This window comes from Anthonomus grandis, chromosome 9 (genome assembly GCF_022605725.1).
Source record: "Anthonomus grandis grandis chromosome 9, icAntGran1.3, whole genome shotgun sequence".
In the NCBI taxonomy this organism is placed as follows: domain Eukaryota; kingdom Metazoa; phylum Arthropoda; class Insecta; order Coleoptera; family Curculionidae; genus Anthonomus; species Anthonomus grandis.
In genome coordinates, this window is record NC_065554.1 from 20,358,542 (window position 1) to 20,374,107 (window position 15,566).

The 15,566-nt window shown below is 30.7% G+C and overlaps 1 protein-coding gene across 2 annotated transcripts in view; it reads right to left on the reverse strand.

The window, feature by feature from the left end:
• Positions 1–15,566, reverse strand: part of LOC126740560 (neuroligin-4, Y-linked) — a 405,662-nt gene that overhangs the window by 145,051 nt on the left and 245,045 nt on the right. For both annotated transcript variants that reach the window (XM_050446645.1, XM_050446646.1), the window contains exon 2: positions 14,038–14,199. In XM_050446645.1, the coding sequence (XP_050302602.1) occupies positions 14,038–14,199 (162 nt within the window). The remainder of the gene's footprint in view (positions 1–14,037; positions 14,200–15,566) is intronic.

Here is a 15,566-nt window from a genome sequence, read left to right on the forward strand (position 1 = left end):
TAAATTAGCATGTAGATTAAATATAACAGTATTTTTATAGTCCAAAAATCAGATCCCTCACTTTATCTTCTTGGGTCCTCTTAAGTAGAATTTCATTAAAATTATAGTCGAATTGAAATAATTTAGTATTACGTGTGAAACTAATAAATGCGCATTTATCATAATTAAGGTAAAGTTTATTTCCCTGACAATACTCATAAAATCTGTCCAAATAATTTTGTAAGAGAAAGCAATCACCGAGATTATTGATGGAAGTCAAAATCTTAATATCATCTGCATAAAGTAATATTTTGGAGAAGGTAAAAGATTTTATAACATCATTTAAATAGATTATAAATAGTAAGGGCCCCAAGTGGGAACCTTGAGGTACGCCTGAGGTAGCTGGATACATACTGGGATCGACTAAAAATGTACGACGCTAACCACTGCAGAAGATCTTCATGAACTCCCACTCTAGCAAGTTTCTGTAAAAAAGTGTGATGATCAATTTTGTCAAATGCTTTGCTGAAGTCGGTGTACACTGAGTCAACCTGCGTCTGATAATCCATTGAACATAGTATATATTCCGAGTAAACAACTAAGTTGGAATCAATTGATCGTTTGGGAAAAAAACTCTGCTGCTCATCGATAATTACAGGTTTTAGAAAACGTATCAATTTACTATGAATCAATGATTAAAAATTTTACTTATTGGTCTATAATTTTTCATACTAGATTTGTCATCACTTTTATAAATTGGCACCACATTAGCCATCTTCCACTTGCAAGCAAATACACATTGCTTAAGAAATAAATTATAAATAATAGACAATGGTTTATACAGCGAATGTGCACATTTTTTTTACAAAAAAAGACTGTATACTATCAGGCCCGCCACCCTTACTCTCGCCCAAGTCAGACAGAGCTCTCCATACTTCCTCTGAATCTAAAAAGAATGCATTAGAAATAATTGCATCAAATATGGTATATATATTTTTAGATATGTATATATATTTTCATTATGTATATTTCCTATTAAATATATTTTTAAGGTATTGCCTTACTTCCATCATACTATAACATGTTACGCTATCCTGCTGGTACCGTACATGTTGTCGTTTATGTTTTGAAAGGTCACGAAGAAAATCATGCAACTGAATTTATAAAAAGTGAGAGCTTGTTCCATTAGACGTAAATGAAGCTTCGTCAGAAAAAAATATTTTTTTTAGCCAAAAAAAGATCATATTCTAGCTCTCCTTGAATATGAAAACGAAATTCTAGTCGTCTGTCGTAGTCTCCAGGTTTTAAAGTATGGATATATTGTGGTTTATATGAAGAAAACTTGTTCTTTTTAAGAATTATTGATATTGTGGTTTTTACCAATTTTATTTGGAAGCGACGAAGCTCTTTTTCATAGAGATACTTTAGGGTTTCCACTGCAGATAGCATTACACTCAACTTCTCTAGCTCTTCACTTGTAACTACTTTTTGACGCTTGTTGCTAAATTTATAATTAACATCGCCACATTTGAATTTTTCCATAATTTTCATTAATAATATATCGTGTATATTTTTCCCTGGATGTCTGTTGTTAGGTATTTTAGCTGCTTCACAATAAGTTTTATAATTATTACTAACTGTTAATTTCTATTTTTTCTTTTCCAATAAACTTCACCGTTTGTAAAATGTCAACAAATTTTATTTGACGTTCACTGTCAAATAATCCTTGCTATCCTAGGATGCATATCATCAGTGCATCCTAGATTTCACGTAACTATAATTACATTTGCATTGTTATTGTAGTTAAAAAAGAAAAAATATTTTTTCCACACATTTCGATGTAATTGCATATTTGAACGTAGTTTTTAGTTCTTATCAACTTTTCTTTATAACAATTTTTGATATTGTCAAAAATAAAGGTACTTTATTCAAGCTTTCTTGGCTCATCTGGCATAAATGTATATAATTTGCTATAAATGTATTTATTTTGTCGTTGCTTGTTTTTATTTTTTAAGGATTTGACTGAAATTTTTTTTTCTACACAAGTTAAGAAATAAAAAGTTTTTTTACAAAAAATAGACTTGTTATTAATATTAACGAATATGTCATAAGTGTCAAGATTAATATAGTTTTAGAACAACATTGACATATTTGTGGGGTTTCTATCCTTTGATCATCCTTATACACCCCATATATACAGGGTGTCCGGAAGCTAGATGCAATCCTTTAAGGGGGTCATAGCTGACTTAATTTCAAACAATTTAAGCTAAATATGTGTAGGTCGAAATTTTTTATGGCAATTTTTGCATTTTTCGCAAGAAATACCAAAATTTCACACTTAAACGGTAATAGAGCGCAAATTACAATTAGTATCGAAGTTTCAAAGTTTATTTTGTTTTGTCTAATGTGTATTAATAAAAATACGATCAATTCCAAGCTTCTGTGTAAACTTATAGAAAAAATAGAGACATTGAAATGCCCTTTATTTTTAGATATAAAATATCACTCATGCCGATGCCTGGCCAATTCTCAGAATTATGGCCTCTTTTGTGCGGCAGGTCATGTAAACAAAAATTATTAGACTGAGACCTCTCATAAGCCTACTAAGCATTAGAGCCCCGATTGTGGGGTTATTTTAGGTTTTAATGTTAAATAAAACACAATTTTGTTTAAACTATTTATTGTTCATGTACAAAATGCAATCCATTATTTTAAATACAGGCACGAGCCCTTTTTGTTACTTCGGTGGTGGTTACTCTTATGGTCATATCTTCTTTCATCCTGTCAAATGCTTCATTTATTTTGCGAATCAACTCTTTTCTTGTTCTTATTTCGGTGGTGTATACAAGCTCCTTTGCCCGGCTCCATATGAAAAAATCCAACGGAGTTAGGTCAGGCGATCGAGGAGGCCAAGGAAAGGTTCCGCCTCTACCGATCCAACCTTCCGGAAAACAGTCGTCTAAGTAATTCCTGACAGCCAAGGACCAATGCGCTGGACAACCATCTTGCTGAAAGGTTATTGGTCTTTCTCGTTCCAATAATCCAGCTTCGTCTAGAAGAACGGGGATATCATTTTGTAGAAAATCTAAATAGTTGGCACCATTTAAATTCTCTGGTAGAAAATGTGGCCCAATAATAGTCCTGCCTATTACTCCGGCCCACACATTGACCGAAAATCTGTTCTGAAATAATTTTTGTTTTTTCCAGTGCAGATTTGCATGTTTGGCAGTCCATTCGTGGAGGTTGTGGAAGTTGGTAATACCCTCCTTGGAAAAATTGGACTCGTCTATCCACAAGATACTTCTTAAGAATAACGGGTCTTCGATGTCTATGTTCAATAAAAAGCGGCAGAACTGAATTCGTCTTGCAGGGTCTTCTTCTTGTAAGCCCTGCACCCCCGAATACCATGAAAGGGATACTGTCCATCTTTCTTCATGGTCGTCCACACCTTCCATCCAGAAAGGCCAAGGTCTTCAGCTACTTTTCTGACGCTTGCAGTAGGGTCTGCGGTAAAAGCTTTCAGTATTTGCTCCTCAATCTCTACATTATTATGGTCAGGGTTGACTCCACGTGCCGGATTATTCCCAATGCCAACTTCAGTAAGACGGCGAAAGGTGTTTTGAAACACCCTGAAGTTTGGTAACCTCCGATCTGGATAACCTTCCTGGTACAAGCGTAAACAATTTTCGACCTACACATATTTAGCTTAAAATGTTTGAAATTAAGTCAGCTATCACCCCCTTAAAGGATTGCATCTAGTTTCCGGACACCCTGTATTTTAAAATCTCAAATAAATATTATAATTACCATCATTTTTAACTTGAGATAGTTTAAAATTATGACATGGTTTTTTCCGAGGGTGTGATTTATTTTTGACTTTCTCATTTTTATTTTAACCTGAATTATCCAGAAATTATGTCTTTGCCTACAGTTGGCATATACAAATCGTGTTTTCATTCGTTACTTATAGGAAACCGCATAGAGGCAAAATTTTGCAACGTCGCGCGTGTACGAGTGCCTGCGACAGAGCACCGCCCCGGCCGGCTCGAGAACGGGATTAGTAAACATCTAACTTTCGTGGGAGCTACGTCGTTTGGCGATAAAATGTCCCAAAATATTACGCGAAAATCCAGGCATTTTTAAAATATTTATTCTAATGAGGGTTTTACAGACATGGCAATGTATAAAACCCGCATAGAATTGTAATCTTAAAATGTTTAATATGCTGTATTTTGCATAATGAAAATTAAAGCGTTATTCTAATAAAAAATAAAATATCAACTCTGATAAAAATATAATAGAAAATCAGAAATAAAACTCTAATAAACAAACTTACATATCATTTTTTAAATAAAAGGCTCAAATAAACCGCAGGGGATTACCCATACATTACCCATATTTCTTATTTATTACCCAGCATCACCCATATTTTTTCCAAATACGAGCAACAGTTTTATTGCTCATTCCCAGTTCTTCTTCAACACTTCTATAAGTGTGTGTGTATATACACTTCAACACGTCTATAATTTTATAGTGGACCATGTCGAATCAAGTTCTAGGGTACTGCAAATCATTTCTTCCCGCCGTTCTATATCCTGGACCACTTCAACAGGTAGTTCTTGACGTTTTGTGTGGCATTTTTTACAATCTTGAAGACAAAAAGATGTCTCAAAATTTGTAACCACATTTAAAACGTTTTTGCACAAGGAATCGGTCTATTCTCAAATGTTACTAAAAACAAATCTCTACATTGTACTGCCGAATTGCCTCCATAAAACCATTTAATTAGTTGAACTCTTTCGGAAGGGGTATAAACAGCCATAGTGAAAAAAACACGAAAATAACGCTCAAAAATTATTAATGCAACGTGGAGTAATACAGCAAAGTGAGATCTGCTGACTCCCGGTTCAAAAAATAAAAACGAAAAACTCCGCCGCCTGCAAGCCGCAACCAAGCGGTGTTGCCATTATTTTGGGTAATACGTAGGTCACGATAACAAGATCTGTATACAAAAAACAAACATTCGTTTTTACCATTCCTTAAGAAAACTAAGACTAAAATAGGCATTAATCTTTTTTACTTCTTGTTCTTGTTCCTATTTTACTATTCTTTATGTTTTGAGTACCTCATCGAGAAACAAAAAAATCAGTTTTTCCCTTTTTTAAAGTTAATATGAGTGTAGATATATAATTTCTTGAACTTAAAATATTATCCCAGAATATTTCTATAAAGGAGCTTAAATCATACTTGATCCTTATTACCTGTGTGTTCCAAGTGCTGCTTGTACTTCTACGTCTAAAAATATTTTCTAAAATCATCTATATACTATAATAAATTGTATTCATTGCCTAAAGTTCCTGGAATATTGTGCCCATGGCAACCGCCCACTATTACCTTAGTTCTAAATTTATCTTATACATCGAGAGGAAATACAACATAGAGAAACCACACACAACGCTTCTCAAACGTCCCTTCTTAATTTCATCCCGCTTTTATATTTCGTCCCTTTTATTTTATATTTTCCAGTAACAAAAACCTCTTTTCCCCGTAAACTAACATCTTTTGTTTCTAAACAAAAAGCGACCTAAGAATTTAAGCGGCTCACAAAGGAGTTTCAAAAAGTCTCTAAAATGATCGCTGACAATGAGACTGTAGCCCTTACAAGCGCTTACAAGGCCTATGCTCGCTCGTTATTGCAAAAGTTAAAAAATAGTTAAACGAACGCGTAAAAGGGTGAAGCCTTTAAATTTTCTTTCTTTAATAAAGTTACGTTAATGCCTTATACAAACGAAATTGCATTTTTTGCCAAAGGTCCAAAGCCCCGACTAACATTGTTTTATCCCTATCCAAAAGCGAGCGAAAAAAACTCTTCCTTTCGAATAATCGAAATAGCACTCAATTTGGTCGGACGTAATAGAAAGAAAACAAGCAGAAACCCAGACGAGGAGGGTCAGGGAGAGAAGGAAAAAAGCTGCCCCTGGAGTTTTATTGGTATCGATTTTGGACCGAAATGGGCTTAATATCTTGTGACGCACTTATAGGTTATTGCCAAGAGTTTTTGTTCTTAAGCAGGAAACGATTTTAAGTAGATTGTTAAAGGCCGGTTAATTTTTATGGAAAGGTGGAACAGTTTACAGATTTTTTTATATTTACATTTCAGTAAGTCTTTTTGTTATTTTTTTTATATTTAACTTTAGGTCCTACATAAGTATTTTGAAATAGCAGAACGGAAAAACCAGTTTGTATTTTTAGTTAATACACAGTGATATTTTTTAAGCCTGATATTTTTAATATTTGTTTTTAGATTTTTTAAAAATCTGCACTTGGATCCGCGCTTTCTTCAAATGAATATCATCACTTTTTTCATATTTTGAGAGAACCTAACTAGTTAAAGATAGACAGACTCAGAGAGTTACACATATGTAACTTCTTATTTAAAACTCATAAAATCTCTCATTTTCATTAATGCTTAATACAATAATTAATCTATAGAAATCAGATGCTTTAGTAGGATAATAATGAATCGTGAATGCTACGTTTCAATTTTAATATATTTTTATAACCACTAAACTATAAAAGTTATTATCTCTTAAATTAACAATTCTTGATCAAAGAAACGTTAAACTGAAAGTTAGGCAATATTTAAATAAAAAATTAAATGTAATTAAAATTTAGCCGAACAACTGGGATTCAGTAGAGTAGCTTTCTTGTCTAGCAATTTCGCTTAAAAATTATTGATTTTCTATAATAAATTGTTAATGTATGAAAATTAAGTTATGTTAAATATGATATTTAAGCTCATATCCTTATCTCAGTCAATTATGTTTTAGAAAATTATGTTTCTTTTTACGTAGTAATGTATTCTGTACTCTAAAAATATGTTTTAGATGATCTAGTGAGTATTTTAGAAATAAGAGGGTAAACTTTTTATAATAATAATAAAATAATAATAATTTAATTTTAGGAAAAAAAAATTAAGCATTATATAACTTTTTTGTATTTTTTTTATTACATGGAGAGAAAATTTTAAGTCAATATCCATGTATACACCAACATGCCATCATGTTTTGCAATAATATTGGGTCAACAATAATGTGAAAATAAATGCGATCAAGAGGGTTTAGTCTTAAAGAGTAATTTAGTGAATAACATAGTGGCAGATATCTTCGGAATTAGCTGTAGATAATGCTACTGGATTGGTTATACAGCAGTTTAAGGTTTTCGTTTAAATAAACGTTGGCATACTCAGGATTAGAGGGATTAAATGGAAAAAATACCAATGTATTTAACTTTTTACGAAAAAAACTGAATAAAATATGTAGGGGTTCATACAGTAACTCCTAGTCCTAAAAAGCTTATTTTCATGAAAACCAATAAATGTAGATAAGTAAAACAAATTGTGGATGAAAAAAATATTAAGGTACAAATTTAATTAAATATGAAGTTTTTTTCCTTAGAGAGTTTTTCAGTAATAGAAGATTTTCTGCTGCCTTGTCTAGTTGAAAATTAAATAAAATATGTAGGGGTTTATAGAGAACCTCCTGGTCCTAAAAACATCATTTTCATGGAAACCAATAAATGTAACTGACTAAAACAAATTGTATAAATTTAAGAAAATATATATAAATTTAAGTAAATAAAATATATATTGTGCTTTAAATTTTTGTAAATGTGTTTTTCAGTTATAAAATTATTTCTGCTTCTATATCTGGTTGCACAGTAAGTAAAATATGTAGGGCTTCATAGAGGAGCTTATACTTCTAAAAAGCTCATTTTTATGAAAACCAATGAACGTAGATAGGTGAAACAAACTACAGATGATTACATAAATATTGAGATAAAAATGTTATTAGGGATGAAATTTTTTTCCAAGAAGAATTTTCCAGCTGTAAGTTTTTGCTCTCTTAAGTTTTTCTGTAGTTTTGTGTAATTGAAAAGTAAATTAAATATGTAAGATTAAATTATTAAATATTAAATTATTATTTATTTATTAAACTAATTAATTATTATTTATTAAATTATTATATATAAGAGTGTTCCAGTTATAGAAAATTTTTTGCTGCCTTGTCTAGTTGAAAAGTGAATAAAATATGTAGGGGTTCATAGAGAAGTTTTCTCCTAGTTCCAAAAAGCTCATTTTCATAAAAACCAATAAACGTAGATAAGTGAAATAAACTGTAGATGATTAAGCAAATATTGAGTAACAAATACTAACAAGCATGAAATTTTCTCCAAGAAGAATTATCCAGCTATAAGAGCTTTTTTACTGCCTTGTCTAATTGAAAAACAAGTAAAGTATGTAGGGGTTCATAGAGTATTTCCTGGTCCTAAAAAGATTACTTCATAAAAACTAATAAAGGTAGGTGACTAAAATACACTGTAGATGATAATATTAAGAAAATATTAAGCTACAAATTTTATTATAGATGAAATTTTTTTCCTAGAAGAATTTTCCAGTTATAAGAGTTTTTCTGCTGCCTTGTCTAGTTAAAAAGTAAATAAAATATTTAGGGGTTATATATAGAGAGGCGCCTAGTCCTAAAACGATCATACAGGGCCGTGTTCCCCAAATTTTGATTTAATTTTGGTAACGGTGGATCAAGTAATTTTAGGACAGATTAGCATGAGTTGCGTTAAATAGATTACAGACTTGGAATAGTTTCGTTAGTCGGTTAGGTCATATTTGACAAACCATTAACTGACATATGGTTTGCTATATAAAAAGGATTAAGAATATATCATAGAATTGTAAAATTATTATCGGTGCTATAATTCCTACTTGGGGCATCTTGTATAGACATTTTTTATTTCATTAAACGGGCAAGAGACAATATTAATTAATGTGTCCCTAAAATAGAAGAAAAAATATCTAAATTTTAAATGAATCTGTTTCTTTCATCGTGAATTACCTTATATGATTAATATAGACATTTTACCTAAACTCAATCTTTTAGTCCCAACAGATTACTGACATTAAGTATGTTAAATATCACACAATATTCAAATTACATACATTACGAAATCGAGTGCACTTGATGACGCAACTCATTTATTTTCCTTTTTAAGATCAGCAAATATTTTACATTTCGATTATGATTTCTTGCAACGGTTATATGCTACATATGTACCGTGTACTGACCTTATTCATAAATAATGCAAAAATGATTTTTAACGACACCAAATTAGTAGGAAACGGTAAACATGTTACGGTAAAAATTAGAAAGCTATTTAATTTGCAATAAACAAGATTCTTATCTTAAAAAATGCACGGATGTAAATATCAAAAACTCCGCAAATTACCCAATCAAAAACGTGCTATATTTACCAAGGGCATTATTTTCTCTTAAATTGATCATATACAGCACTTTTTTAAACAAATTAGAACCAAGGGGTCGAGCATAACATTGGTACGGGTAAAATCGTCTACAAAAATACTTTAAGAACAACTGTGCCATTTAATAAAAGATTAAAAAAAAATTCAAAGGTTTTCCAGTTATATGCGTTTTTCTGCTGCCTTATTCGCAGATCCTTTGTTTAAAAGCAAATAAAATATGTAGGGGTTCATACAGAAGCTGCTAGTCCTACAACGTTCATTTTTATAAAAACTAATAAACGTAGATAAGTGAAACAAACTGAAAATGATTAAGTACCCATAGATCTTCAAAATTTATTTAATATAAGATTTTTTTCCAATAATATTTTTCCAGTTATAAATACTCTTCTGCTACCTTGTATAGTTGAAAAGTAAATAAAATATGTAGGGGTTCATAGAGATATTCCAAGTGCTAAAAAACTTATTTTGCACTCTGCTTCTTATCAGTGATAAAGCTTTTCATAATTTCTACTGCTTTATTAGAAAATACTTCAAACTCCAGAATTGATAATAAAATTTCATGATTAAATTTGTCGGAAGCATGCTGTAATCAATCCATAAATGTATTAGATTCAATTAGATTACAAGCCTATTAAAAATTTTCTTCTGAATTAGGTTTAGCACATAATTAAAATTAAAACAGAAAAAAGTTAAGGTTAACTAATAAAATTAACCTTTTTCCGGTGTGTCAACATCAGATCGTTAAAACTTCCCCGGAACCGCCCTCCGTTCACATCAAAAATAATAAAATAAATGACGTTATAACACACGAGCTGCTTTCGAGCGGGCGACACGCAAAACCAAAAGGAAACCTTTTATACTTTTGTCCCAGTATGGTAATATATTAAATTCCTCCTCACAAAGGGCGGAAAAAGGGTACCGCCGCTACCGTTCATCATTTCACTTTAATTTAACTTCTCTTAAATTTCGAAACCCGCGGGGGAATTAATAACTCGTGTAGCTCCGACGCCAACGGACGGCGGCGTCGGTATACGGGGTGAGTTGGGGGGCACGAACCAGGGACTTATTTCCGATTTTGGAAGTTGGATTTTCGGGAATTTCCTGTTGCAGACGGATTCGGGAATTGACTTAAAATTTAGTTAATTTAAAGTGCGACGCCAGAACGGTTCCAACGAGGGATGAAATTAGTGGAATTTATTTAAGTTTTGTGGTTGCAAAGTGAAGAAAATTTGTAAAAAAGAAAAATTTAGATTAATTTAAACTTGTAACTTTCGTTTATTTATTAATTCAGTAAGAAGGGAGCAAATTTTCCGTTACTTAAAATCTATTTCAAAGCCAGAAGGACAGTCGTAATTCTGTATAATTTTATTGCAGCAAATAAAATAATTTAAACTATTTCATAGTTTGTTTAATACTAACCTAAACTTGTGGCTCCGCCACATAGTAAAAGATGATGAAAACCTAAGATTTTTAGTAAAAGGCAAGAAAAATAATTTGCTTTGGAAAGAGTCCAGGATCAGAGACAACTAAAGATAACGTGCTATTAGATATATATTTTTATCCTATTGTTGTTGCTTTCTTTTTAATATCTATGTACTGTAATTAAATTAAGTTACGAGACAGTTTTACCACTAACCAAAAATCTTTATTTTTACTCTCAACACGTGTTTTGCTAACGATTTTGCATCTTTGAGAGAAGTTAAAATAAAGAGTTTTGGTTATTGATAAAACTGTCTCGTAATTTGAGAATTACACCAAAGGTTTCAACCATAGGGCAATCTATCTACTGTATTTCGTTGTCCGTCTCTTTCCTTATAAAAGGTGAGCTTAGGTGGCACCACAATACTAATTATTCCCTATACAAAATGTATTTCATTATCAGAACACTCAAGACAAAACGTTTTTTTATCTTTCTCTAAATGAATGAAACTAAAATGGTATAGATTATGTCCGATTCTCTAGTATGTCTAAAATTTTAATTTAGTATGATAATAGTGCAATCCCTCTTCAACATGAATACGGGACAGACCTCGACATTTTCAATATGGCTGAATAGTTGCTGTTGCTGATTAATTTTAATTAAATGAGATTTTGGACGAGAACTTGAATTTTAGGTACTTTAATACCCAGAGGATTTGGATGAATATGGTTACAGTAATTAGTTAGTTTAAGTTCTTTTGTAGAATACAGATTTTAGTATCTTGATTTATGTTAGGTACAGAGATATCTACATAGATATATAATTGCTAAGGCTGTGAATAAAATAGGTATTCCATGATGGTGCAAAAGAAAAAATTAAGAGATTTGTAAAACAGAAAAATAAAAAAAAAACATTTAAAAAAACTCCAACATAAATAGTCTGATTAATTTAATTTTCTGAAAGTTACGAGTACATACCTTTATTATTATTCCTTAATTTAACTACAAGAATAAAATTTACTCGGGCTATCTGTACTGATTATCTCCTGCTATTTTTAGTTTCACTTTAATTTTTCTGTTTTATTCTTCTAATTAATCATAACTGATAAAAAAAAATTAAAAGATGAATCATAAATCTTGAAACACATGTGTATATATTTTTCATACACATACAAATTTGACGGTACACTATATATTTTAATAATTATTAGAAGAATAAAAATCAGTTGGCCTTAACTATTCTTCACCAATACGTAAAAAAATAATTTTACCCCTTCAGCACAACACCTTTTTTATTTTATGTGTTAGTATACATTTCTTGGGTTATTATTATTGTAGTGTGATAATTAAACCCTTTCAGATTTTTTAATTGTATTTATATATATGCAGGATACTGTTACCGTCTACATTATAAATTATGAAAATAATTAAGAAAATATAGGTACATATTATAGGTATACAATATGCTGACAATATGATATAAAACATTTCAGAATTATATTTAGTTTAATTATTTCCCCCATATAAATGCTATCAAATTGCATTACTTTAATTAAAGTCTGCCTTCGTTCTGAGCAATTAAAAATATATCAATTATTTTTTATTCAGCCGTTATGGCTCAGAAGTCAGAACATAATAATTATGTTCTGAAACAGAGTGGATGATTTTAATTAAAATAAATAAAAAATAATTGAATGCTTGGCTGCTGAGGTTTGAATTATGGCGGTAATGCTATCTGCGCTCTCTTCGTTCATCTTTCACGAAGGGAGATAAAGATGGAAAATAATAAATATTTCCATTTTACCGCTTTCAGTTAGGTAGTTCGCACATAGCAGTGAGGGCGCCACAGAATCAGCAGTTCTGTATTGTTTTGTTTATTTTTTTTTCAACTGAAGTTGCAAAATTTATGGCAAGTTTGATAATAAAACTATGGCTACAACTTTACTAGGGTAAAAACTGATAGCTCTGCAAATTTTCACGTGATTCTGTATTGTGGTTCCTAAGTTACAAGCGAAAATAGTCACAGATTTTCAGTTGTATATACAGGATGTCCCGCAAAGAGGGATAAAATTTCACTACGTGTTTTTTAGGTAAATTTGAGTCAAAAATTAACTAGCACTATTAAATTGAAAAAAAATTAAATGAGCATAGTATTTTTTTTTTAATTTAATAGTGTTATTCTACCGGAAAATAAAATAATGCTGAAAATTAATTTAATTAAACAGAAAAAATAAATACTATCCTGAATATTGCAGTTTACAATAATTGTTCAAAAAGTCCACCTTTAACTTGTAAGCAGAGTCTAGTTCTTATAATGATGTGGCTGATAGTTTTCCTTATAACACGGTGGTTATTACTTTTTTTATGAAGCAGTTTAGACCTTGTATGTGATTTATCTGCATACACTAAACTCTTCATATGTTTTTACAGGTAATAGTCCAAAGGATTCAGATCCGGTAAGCAAGGAGGCCAGTAAACTGCACCTATGCGTCCAGTCCCACATCCAGGAAAAGTGTGGTTCAAATAAAGAAAGTTCTTCTCGTAAGAACTGAAGATAAATTTAAGATGTCAAACGATCCTCGAACACATAAAAATTGACTAAGATATAATAAACCACACCAAACATTAACAGAAAAACGATGTTACAAAGAGATTTTAAAACTACTAATAATGGGAATTCCTTAAATTATTGACACCGTCTTGGGTGAATAAAGCCTCCATCGATGGACACAAGGGTATTAACCAAATTGCATTGATCTGCATAGAGTCATTCGGAGAGAACCAGTGCGACGTGATATTCTGCGAACATTAGTTAATAATAACCGTTCCTCACTATCCAGCATTATGTCTTGGGCAGCTACTAATGGACGTATGAGAGATGGACGTTTGGTACTGATCCTGTTGCTATCAGTTGATTTAATGCTCCAAATAGTCTATTATATACTTCTATAATAGTTATTATTAAAATAATATTATTAAATGAGCAGCATGTCTGCGTATTCTTCATTTGTAAAAACAAACATGACAATAATTTGTAAAAATTCTGTCAAACTGACGCTACTACTGTAACAAAATAACAAACTAAAGAAGTATTCAAAAAACTCATATACTTGATGTTCATAGAATGCTATACTGGAAATAATTATTGTTATAATATTTTTCGGCAAAATGGCACTATTATTTAAAAGAAAAAATTCCTTAAAAATACTTTGATTTTCGACTCAAATTCACCCAAAGAATGCGTAGTGAAATTTTGTTCCTTACTTCGCATGACAACCTGTATATAGATAATAAAAAGTACTTACCCAGAATTCCTAGCCTATAATTAATAGTAACTACAACAACACCCCCATAACTGGCCAACACAGTTCCGTCATAAGGGTTTCCAGAGTTCCATTCGTAGCTTTCTCCATGAATAAAAACTATTACTGGAAATTTGGCATGAGTAGCGCCTTCTCTGGTGCCAGCTGGAATAAAAAAGAACTTTTTTATTATTTGAATTATTTTCTTCATTATATGGATGTTATAATTAGGTTATGTGAAATTTTGTAAATAAAACGTATTTAGTACAAAGCATTTTTTTTTATATTTGCAGATAATTAACACAGTAGCTTATGGAAGTAAAATGCATAATTTTAGTAGATGTGCTGCTATTATTGTATTTTAGAAAATAGGAAGCCAAAATTACCACATGGATTCAGATTTGAAACATGTTTTTAAAATTTTATTTATTTTAATATATTAATGGCTGAAAACCGAAAGTTACTAAAATCACTATAGAAATTTGAAAACAATCTGCAAGTAAATTATCAAGCAGAAATATTAATATAAGAAATTGTTTTAAAATATTCTTGTGGAAATTAGGACAAATACCACAATTACCTATATCTTTTACAAATAATTACGTTTTTGCCCCAAATCTATCATTTTGATAAATTTTGCTATATTTATGTTAAAATTTAGTCCAAGAGCCTTGCCTTCAATATTAGAAATATTTAAACTTTGATCCTTAGTTGACCATTTTCAATAAACAATATGTAGCTAAAAAAGTAAGATATCTTTTATAAATAGGTTGTCTACTTTCTATAAGATATATGTAAATGTCTAATAGTATACCAGTAACTTGTAAATAGTGCATTTAATTTAAACGATTTTTTAAAATATTATACATATATAAGTTACAAATTTACGCTTATTGTTCGCTAAAGCCAACTTTTCCCATATAACTTAACATTTAACAAAATTATTGCTAATAAAAAAGCCCCTGCCTTCAGAATTAGATGCATAACTTTAATGGATCTAGTCAATGTTTAATTAAGTAACGAGGGGTTATTATAAATGTAGTGCTTTATTTATATAAAATTTAAAGTACTTATTTATGTAACAAGTTTGTTAAACTGTATTTATGTTCACTTGGCTACACCCTTACATGGGGTAAATTGCAAAAGGGAAGAACACTCATGTAACTTACATATTTTTTTCTACTACTGTAAAAAATAATTAAAAATACCAAATTACTTTATGCATTAGTGCGTAAAAAAGTGATAAAGTCCAATGTCAACAAATGCAAAAAAATACTCCAATAAGGCCCTTTAATACGCTTGTTAATAGGATGGCATATAATAACTTTTTTATGCATTTGTATATAGCTCAAATATGGTGCAAACTATAAAATTGAATTGGTTATTGACAAATTCGACTAAAAATGTGAAAAGCAATCGTCTGATCGGTTACTAGCAACTAAAACTTCTACGGCTTCTATACCATTATAGTAGACATTTTTATAAGACTTAGAAATGAATATATTAATCAATATATAAAAGTTATAAACCTC